The 9,981-nt window shown below is 42.7% G+C and overlaps 1 protein-coding gene across 1 annotated transcript in view; it reads left to right on the plus strand.

Annotated features, from left to right (window-relative positions):
* Nucleotides 1–6,603: 6,603 nt before the first annotated feature.
* Nucleotides 6,604–9,981, plus strand: part of loxhd1a (lipoxygenase homology PLAT domains 1a) — a gene marked incomplete at both ends in the record, with an annotated part of 180,996 nt that continues 177,618 nt past the window's right edge. Inside the window, one exon of the mRNA XM_084324540.1 lies at nucleotides 6,604–6,877. Coding sequence (XP_084180666.1) covers nucleotides 6,604–6,877 — 274 coding nt within the window. The remainder of the gene's footprint in view (nucleotides 6,878–9,981) is intronic.

The following is a 9,981-nucleotide window of genomic DNA, read 5'->3' on the forward strand; positions in this document are numbered from 1 at the left end:
ACAGTGACATGTAAGTAGGGCTGACCCCTATTAGTCGATTAGTCGACTAATCGGTCAAAAGGAGCCGTAGTCGACTAGCCAACCTCTTAGTCGAATACAAAAAAATATATATAATTAAAAAGAAAAAAAATGTATCATTCTTTCCAAAAGAAAAGAGGCCTAGAAGCGTGGCTAACGCTAATGGCACGCATACCAGAGGCTAACTGCCTACGAAAACAGGCACAGAGGCACTGAAAGAGGATTTCACCCGTCTAATGAACACACTAGACTAGACAAATATCAAGATGTATCCATCAGTGGACCAATTGCATGCTTTTGCAGAGGACAAGAAGCCTTCAGTCAACTCCTTCAGACATTAAGCACCCCCCACAGCCCAAATGGAATGATAAAAAATGTAAAAAAATATATAATTTAAATAAAGAAATAATTTTTTTTTATACTTTCTTTTTTCTTTTCTTTTTTTGTCGACCAATATTCGGCTAACAGCAAATTTTGGCCAATCATAGTCGACCATCCAAATCCTTAGTCGGGGACAGCCCTGCATGTAAGTATACAAGTAAATTCAAGTTTTGTTTTATTTGTCACATATAAGGTACATGTACATTACAGTGAAATGCTTGGTTCTATATGAGCCTCCTGAGATTGTGCTTCATACAGTATAAAAGAGTAAAAAGAATAAAGATCAAACACTATCCAAAATAAACAATATACAAGTTCAAGTTCAGGTTCAAGTTCAAGTTCTTTATTTGTTAAATATTGTTAAAAACAATACAGGATCATTTGCAGGTAATGTGTTTCGAGCTCAGACTCAACAGTGCACAATTTAAGAAACAACAATGAATACAAGAATGGTAACAATAAGTAGTAGTAGTAGTAGTAGTAGTAAGATCAAATAAAAAAATATATAAAACGAGGTAAAATAAAATAAAATAGTCAATTATTTACAGAAAGTGTCTTGTGTATGTGTACTACTGTATAGGTGCAGTGCAGCGTGTGCATGTGTGTTCAATAACAATACGTAGTAGTACTAGTAAGATATATAAAAATATATAAAACGAGGTCAAATAAAATAAAATAGTCAATTATTTACAGAAAGTGTCTTGTGTATGTGTACTACTGTAGGTGCAGTGCAGGGTGTGTGTTCAATAACAATACGTAGTAGTAGTAAGATAAAATAAAATAGTCAATTATTTACAGAAAGTGAACAAGTAACGGTAGATCAAATATTTTACCCTTACAAACACAAAATAGTATATTATTATAGTTATTATGGTAGGCTGCTTGGTCTCAGTTCACTACAGAGTGCAATGCATATCTGATGAAGTGAGCTACGCTAAGATTTTGTTTATGCAAAACAAGAAACGACATCTTACATGGGCGGGGGAGGGGGGGTGGTTGGTATTTATTTTTTTATTCTGTGGGTGCTACACTTGTGCTACACTGCTATAGGCAGTTTCAAACAGGAACTGAAACAGTTTGCGATTAAGACAGATGGGGATCGTCTGATTGCAGACAGAGGTGTCTTTCTGCCTGTAATCAGGTGTTTTTCTTTTGCATGTTGGCTGAACCCTTTGTGAACTCCTGTGGTAACAGTGACATGTAAGTAGGGCTGACCCCTATTAGTCGATTAGTCGACTAATCGGTCAAAAGGAGCCGTAGTCGACTAGCCAACCTCTTAGTCGAATACAAAAAAATATATATAATTAAAAAGAAAAAAAATTTATCATTCTTTCCAAAAGAAAAGAGGCCTAGAAGCGTGGCTAACGCTAATGGCACGCATACCAGAGGCTAACTGCCTACGAAAACAGGCACAGAGGCACTGAAAGAGGATTTCACCCGTCTAATGAACACACTAGACTAGACAAATATCAAGATGTATCCATCAGTGGACCAATTGCATGCTTTTGCAGAGGACAAGAAGCCTTCAGTCAACTCCTTCAGACATTAAGCACCCCCCACAGCCCAAATGGAATGATAAAAAATGTAAAAAAATATATAATTTAAATAAAGAAATACATTTTTTTTATACTTTCTTTTTTCTTTTCTTTTTTTGTCGACCAATATTCGGCTAACAGCAAATTTTGGCCAATCATAGTCGACCATCCAAATCCTTAGTCGGGGACAGCCCTGCATGTAAGTATACAAGTAAATTCAAGTTTTGTTTTATTTGTCACATATAAGGTACATGTACATTACAGTGAAATGCTTGGTTCTATATGAGCCTCCTGAGATTGTGCTTCATACAGTATAAAAGAGTAAAAAGAATAAAGATCAAACACTATCCAAAATAAACAATATACAAGTTCAAGTTCAGGTTCAAGTTCAAGTTCTTTATTTGTTAAATATTGTTAAAAACAATACAGGATCATTTGCAGGTAATGTGTTTCGAGCTCAGACTCAACAGTGCACAATTTAAGAAACAACAATGAATACAAGAATGGTAACAATAAGTAGTAGTAGTAGTAGTAGTAGTAGTAGTAAGATCAAATAAAAAAATATATAAAACGAGGTAAAATAAAATAAAATAGTCAATTATTTACAGAAAGTGTCTTGTGTATGTGTACTACTGTATAGGTGCAGTGCAGCGTGTGCATGTGTGTTCAATAACAATACGTAGTAGTACTAGTAAGATATATAAAAATATATAAAACGAGGTCAAATAAAATAAAATAGTCAATTATTTACAGAAAGTGTCTTGTGTATGTGTACTACTGTAGGTGCAGTGCAGGGTGTGTGTTCAATAACAATACGTAGTAGTAGTAGTAAGATAAAATAAAATAGTCAATTATTTACAGAAAGTGAACAAGTAACGGTAGATCAAATATTTTACCCTTACAAACACAAAATAGTATATTATTATAGTTATTATGGTAGGCTAGTATATATATATTAAGTAATTGAATGTAAAATAAATGTATATATCTTTTCATTTACCTTTGTCTGTAGCTTTGTATCGTGGACATTTTTATTGGACCTACTGCATCCATTATCTGACACATTAGTATACTAAGATAAGATAAGATATTCCTTTATTGATCCCCTTGGGGAAATTCAGGCATCATAGCAGCATGGGGGAGGGGGGAGGGGAGGCACAGGTAGTAGAAGACATACAGTTACAGGTCACAGAATTATAGTACAGTGGAGAAGTAAAAATTCAAATAGAATAAAAAGGCATGGGTAAACAATATATAATATAATTAACCCTGGACATGTGCATATGGGCAACATGCTGCGAGATGAGGGTATGTATGCCCTCTCAGTTATAATTTGCCCTACAATAAATATAGTTACAATATATAATCTAATAATCTAAATAGAATCTAATATAATAATCTAATAATAATAATCCAATATATAATAAATAAAAAATGAAACAAAAGAAAATGAAATGCTAAAATGCTAAATATATAATATAATAATAATCCAATAATCTAAATCTAATCTAATATATGATCTAAAAGTATTACTTAGCAGTTTATTTAGCCTTGTACTGTGTGTGCATGAAGATACCAGAGATAGCAGTTCATGCAGGGTAGGGATCAGAGGTTGGCTTGAGGCAGCTGACAGAAGTGGAGGTCATGGATTCATTACAGTACAATGTGGATATTAGGCTGTGAAAATAAAGAAGTCGGAGAGGGGAACGTTGCCACAATCAAAACAAACCAAAGTGGCTACTGCTAGCTTAAAAACGCTAGCTAATTATTAAGCTAGCTATAGGTCATATCGAGGCTATCTGGCTAGGCTACTTATGTTGTCCGCTAGCTAATGTAGTTGACTTGTCTTGTTGATGACAAAGTAGCAGGGGCAGAATTTGTTTTCCTTTTTGTTATTTTGTAAAATGTTGGTGTGTAATAGTGACATGGACTGACTTTAGCTGAAACTATATCTGTTCTTCTGAATTACCTAGCTGTAGTGAGTACATTATCTCTAATAATCTTAATATATTATATATATATATATAATAATAAAATAATAATATAGAGTTTTCAACGCAGCACATTTTCCAATCATATGACAAGAAAGTATACCGTTCAAATAGTAATTTAAAGGGGAATACCACCTATTTTAAGAATTCACATACTGTATGTTGTGCCCTGTGCCCCAGGTATTTATGAACAAGCACCACAAGTACAAACATAAATCAGTTTAAAAAGATGTACAACAAATCTTTCTTACACACACGCAGGCATGCATGCAGACACGCACGCACGCAGGCATGCACGCAGACACGCAGACACGCAGGCACGCACGCAGGCATGCACGCAGACACGCACGCACGCAGGCACGCAGGCACGCAGACACGCAGACACGCAGACACGCACGCACGCACGCACGCACGCACGCACACACGCACGCACGCACGCACGCACGCACGCACGCACGCACGCGTGCGTGCGTGCGTGCGTGCGTGCGTGCGTGTCTGCGTGTCTGCGTGCCTGCGTGCCTGCGTGCGTGCGTGTCTGCGTGCATGCCTGCGTGCGTGCCTGCGTGTCTGCGTGTCTGCGTGCCTGCGTGCGTGCGTGTCTGCATGCATGCCTGCGTGTGTGTAAGAAAGATTTGTGCACACACACACATGCCCAATTTCAGCCTCCTAAGGCGAGACCTGTGCCGGGTAGAGGGTTGGGAAATTTTTGTGGATCGACCAACATTGTGACCTATAGAGCAGCTGGTCGCAGCTAATAAATCATTGCAAAAAATATTCACGTCATTAGATACAATTCGATTCAAATGTATTGTCATCATACAGCACAAGTGCAGTACAACGAAAAGGAGTTTGGCATCCAACCAGAGTGCAAATGTAACAGTAACGTGTAATAGTACAATATATCATCATATTCATCATTTTTAAAGATAGTAAATCTTAGAATCGGACTCCTTGTTTATTGAAATAGAAATCTAGAAATAGAAATACTTTATTCATCCCGAGGGAAATTTGGCACTATACAAATCGCTCACAGTAAACAGTAAACATTTAGGTAGACAAAAACAAAAAGTCACGAATAAGAATAAAAATAAGCCTAAGAATAAAATACGGTCCGGGATATACATTTCCTATGTTATGTATATAGATTCAAATATAAAATATACATACATACTGTCGGCTGCCTCGTGTGCGGCGGTGATCCCTCCCAACCAACCCCCCCCCCCCCCACAGCCCTCGCAACCCCCCCCCTCCCCCCCCCCACCCACCTACCTCAGCATAATGGCGCCACACACGTTTGTCTCAAGGCTAGTCCTGCATCAACAATGCGCATGTCGGTGATTTTATGTTCTGTTCCATTATTTACTATCTAAAATGTAATAATTGTGGAATATTACTATAATGAGCTGTATGTGTATGAACCAAGCATCCTATGATCTCACAAAACAGAAAAAAGCATTTCATGTAAAAGTATTCTGTATTTTTATATGACAACTAATAAAGAAACTTGAACTTGAACTTGAACTTGACATGTACCTTATACAGTATAGGCTACAGTTGGTTTCCTGCTCTGGATCAGTGAATGGGATTTATAAGCAAACCGCAAGGAGTTGGTGAGGGGGGAGGGGGGGGGGGGGTCGTGTCTGTGTGTGGCAGGTAAAAGCGTAAAAGCGAGACGTCCCCCCCCAGCCCGTAAAGCGATCCTCACACCATGAATAATGGAGCGTGCAGTGGCAGAGGGGATAAGTTCTCTCCCTGCAAGGCTCCTTTTTCACAGGGCTTTCTCCCCTGGGTCACGTGGGTATAGCGGTGACAGTAATGTTTCATGAGTAGAGTGTGTCGGTTGTGTGGCCACCCTGCCCAGGTAGGTAGGAGAGCTCCTGGCGCCTACACACACCACACACACGCGCGCGTGCACACACACAACACCCCACACCGCTCGACCGTGAACCCCGGGGCCACCGGCGCCTCTCCACAGCCATGGGTCAAATGAATTGTCTTACACCCCTCGAAACTCAAAGCAGCTTCTCACAAAACTAAAAGCCAGGGAAGTGGATGAATAAAAGATGCCCTCGAAAGAGAAAAAAGCCGCAAGTTCGGAAGAAACCGAAGAAGAAGAGCTTGTCGATGACGAAGTGGAGGAGTCTGAGCCAAAGTCGAGAGATAAGAACAAGACTGCTGCCCACGGAGACGCCGCAGACGCAGGAGATAAGAGTCGGAGGAAACACAAGACCGCAGAGAACCCTGGAGGCCCGGAGAGCCCGGAGCCAGAGAAGAAGAGCAAGGGAGACGCGGGAGGGAAAGAGAAGAAGGGCAAAGGAGACACCGGAGGGAAGGAGAAGAAGAGCAAAGGAGACACCGGAGGGAAGGAGAAGAAGAGCAAGGGAGACGACGGGGGGAAAGAGAAGAGGAGGAAGGAGAAGAAGAAATCTGGAGGCGATGCAGAGGGCGAGGTTGTGACAGAGAACCAGGATGAAGGGGACGAACAGAATAACAACGACCCCGGCACTGCCACCGCCCTCACGACCACCAAGTCCAAGAAGAAGAAACCAGAGAAGCTCACAGAAGGAGAAGTGACCGAGGAGGAGGAGGTGAAGGAGGACAAGAAGAAGAAGAAAAAGAAGAAATCCTCTCCAGAGGGTGAGGAGGAGGAGGAGGAGGAGGAGAAGGAGGAGGAGGAGATGGGCTCCAAGGACAACAAGTCCAAAGACGGTGGCAAGAAGAAGAAGAAGAAGAGCGACGAGGAACCCATAGTGGAGGAGGAGGAGGACTCCAAGAAGAAGAAGAAGAAGAAGCCGAAGAAGGGCTCTGCGGACAGCGACGATGACAAGAAGAAGAAGGGGAAGAAGTCCAAGTCGAAGCAGGTGGACTACGCTGAGATCTACCAGGGCGAGTTGATGAACTACCACACAGACTCGTCTGACGGATACGAGGACCAGTACCACAAGAAAAAAGGTAAGACGATGCCAGCGGCACAGCCAGTGTTGGTGGAAACGACGCTCAACACTCACAGACTCAACGCACTTCACAATGAAGGACGTTGAATTAACACGAACACTATACACTTTCACATTATTTTTACTGGATCCAAACGATGTTACAGAAAATGACCAAATCTGAGTCTGAAATGTCACAGAGCTCTATAGACACACGGAGCATCAGCTGGACTGACAGAAAGAGCCGAGTGTTTGACGGAGTGGGGCCACAGGGCAGGCAATCAGTTGGCCTGCAATTATTCGCTAATGTACTCGCTAACCGTCTCTATTACAGGCAAGCCTTCTGGGGGCGATCGTTGCCTGCCTCTACAGCACAGTTGAATGATCTCCTCGTTTGAAAGTCAACACCGCCGAAGAAGCCCTTAACAAAACTGTCACCTTTGTGCATTTCTATCGACCACTTAGATACCAGGAATGTCAATTTCAGTATTGCAAATGTTTTGCAGATATTTGTAATATCGTTTTTGATATTCAAACTATAGCCACATAGGTTAGATCCTAAACATTGAAAGCCTCTTGCTCAAACAAACATCATAAACATGTATTGATATAAGCAATTTATGTCCCGCTATTTTTCACGGGGCTGCTGACAGAAGTAGAGAAGGAGAACACCTCACTTGCTCTGTTTGAACTAACGAAACTGATTTCTAGAGCAGAAATAGGAATGCCACAAATGAAAAAGTGCAAAAAGTTATTTTGTCTGAAGGATTAAATGTTTTCATTTCTTATCCTAATCGTATCCTCCTTGTTTGTAGCAACGGTTACATGGTGCAGCCAGCTGTGCTAATGTTTGTTAGTTGTTAGGTGCAGTACACGGGGCGATCATGGCTAGAAGGCATCCACATTACAGCCGGCTGACGGCTGTGTTGCATTGTGGACTCCTCACGTGTCCCACCTGATGTCACAGCAGCTTGATGGCACTCTGCATTTATTTAAAGGAACATGCCAACATTATGGGAAATACACTTACCGTCTTCTCCAGAGTCGGATAGATAGATACCAACTTCTTCTCTGTGTGTTCAGTAGAAAGCTATCCGACTGAAAGCTAGTATGTCATATATGTTATGATGAATTGAAAATGGGGGACCCTGATGTAAACAAGACGAAAGTCTTTCTCTGGTCTGCATCCCCTTAACAATTGTATGTTTTGAGCTGTACTGTACTGTACCCATTCTGCAATCTGTTAATAAAGTTTTCAATCAATCAATCAATCAATCAATCAATCAATCAATCAATCAATCAATCAATCAAGCAATCAATCAATCAATCAATCAATAGTCTAGGTTAAAACTCTGCTGGTCCACATCCGCTTCCATTCACTGGTGCTAAGCGAGGCTAGCTTGCAGTTGGATAACCTTTCTACTGAACGCACAGAGAGGAAATTGGTATCTACCTTCTTGTCCGACTCTGGAAAAGACGGTACATGCATTTCCCATAACGTTGGCGTCTTCCTTTAACTACGCCACAACACAGACCATAATAGGCCCCACAGAGCACTTTACAAACACATCGTAGAGACCTTGCATATTGTGCTTCAGCTACAGTCCAGTCTTGACTGGATGACAAACTATAGCCTGGGTGTTACAGTGTACACCATTCTAATCTAATGATAGGGGCTCCGTCCAGCTCTCTCCACCTCTGAACAGGGACACCCTGTCTGTGCTACATCATCAGGCCTGGCTGGAACATCCCTCTGTGATTGTTCCTGGATGAAAGCTCTGTTAGGTTCCACATGAATGGAGCCCAACAGAGACTGGAAGGCAGACAGGTGCTGGGTGCAGGGCCAGGGCCCAGAGGATGGGAGCATGGCCCGGGGACAGAGGGCACGGAGCCAAAGGAGCTGTCTGGTTCTATCTCTTGCCTCCGGGTGAACAGGGTGCAAAGGAATCCCACCCTTTTGGCGACATAAGAGCAAAATGGCCACCGTGTGAATATGGTCAATAAATGGTCAAATGGTAAATAGTGCATTTATATAGCACTTTTATCCAAAGCACTTTACAATTGTGTTCCTCGCATTCAACCATTCACTCACACATTCACACACCGATGGCGGCAAACCATGCAAGGTGCCAACCTGCTCAACGGGAGCAATTAGGGGTTAAGTGTCTTGCTCAAGCATCAGGCGATCCTATAATCCTATAAGTTGATAATGATGATAGCATTAAAAGTAGCTCGTTTGTTTGTGCGTTTGATTCTAGTGGTTTGGTTCCTGACGGATGCGCAGATCGGGTAAAGCGGCAGCGAGTATCATCATTTAGGCTCGGTGGCGGTGCAGCGAGGTGTCTGGTGTCTCGAGTTACTCGGGTGCCTCAGCTGTGCGCTCGCTAGCTGTCCGGCGGGCCGCTGAGCCGCTGTGTTCTCAGGTGTTCTAGGTTCACTGGTGCAAGGCTCCAGAACTTTCCATCTGATTGAGAGGGTTACTGAGGCTCGGTTTGAAGAGACACACCACACCGGCTGTCTCGCATTGCCGGATATCTCCACACTGGAGCCTGAGCGCTGGAGAAGGTCTGTCTGCCTGATGTTTATCAGGTGTCTCTCCTTCCTCCTGATCAGGTCTTTCCGGTTAATTAGTCGTCTTTTTTTTAATGATCCCGTTTTCTCAAATTGCTCCTCATCTGCTCTCTGCCAACCCTTCTCTACTCTCTCTCTCTCTCTCTCTCTCTCTCTCTCTCTCTCTCTCTCTCTCTCTCTCTCTCTCTCTCTCTCTCTCTCTCTCTCTCTCTCTCTCCCCCAGTCCTTCCCCCTCTCTCTCTCACTCCCTCAGTCCCCCCCTCTCTTTCTCTCTCTCTCTCTTCATCTCTCTCTCTCTCTCTCTCTCCCTCAGTACATACGTAATTTGTGTATCCGTCCCCATCGCCCACTCTTCACCTCTACGCCGCTCCCTCCCTCCTGCCCACCGATGAATCCGCGCCACGTGATCAAGCGCCTCCTCTCGACCCCAAACCCTGTGACTGAACTCTCGCCCCCTTGGCGCTCCGGCACACAGAGCGCCGGAGGGGTCTCCTCTTTTAGTCGGAGCAGGGCCGGAGAAGAACCCCCCCGGGACCCTCCTTGTTGTGTAAT

The sequence above is a fragment of the Notolepis coatsorum genome (assembly GCF_963971535.1).
Source record: "Notolepis coatsorum genome assembly, chromosome: 11".
Classification (NCBI taxonomy): Eukaryota; Metazoa; Chordata; class Actinopteri; order Aulopiformes; family Paralepididae; genus Notolepis; species Notolepis coatsorum.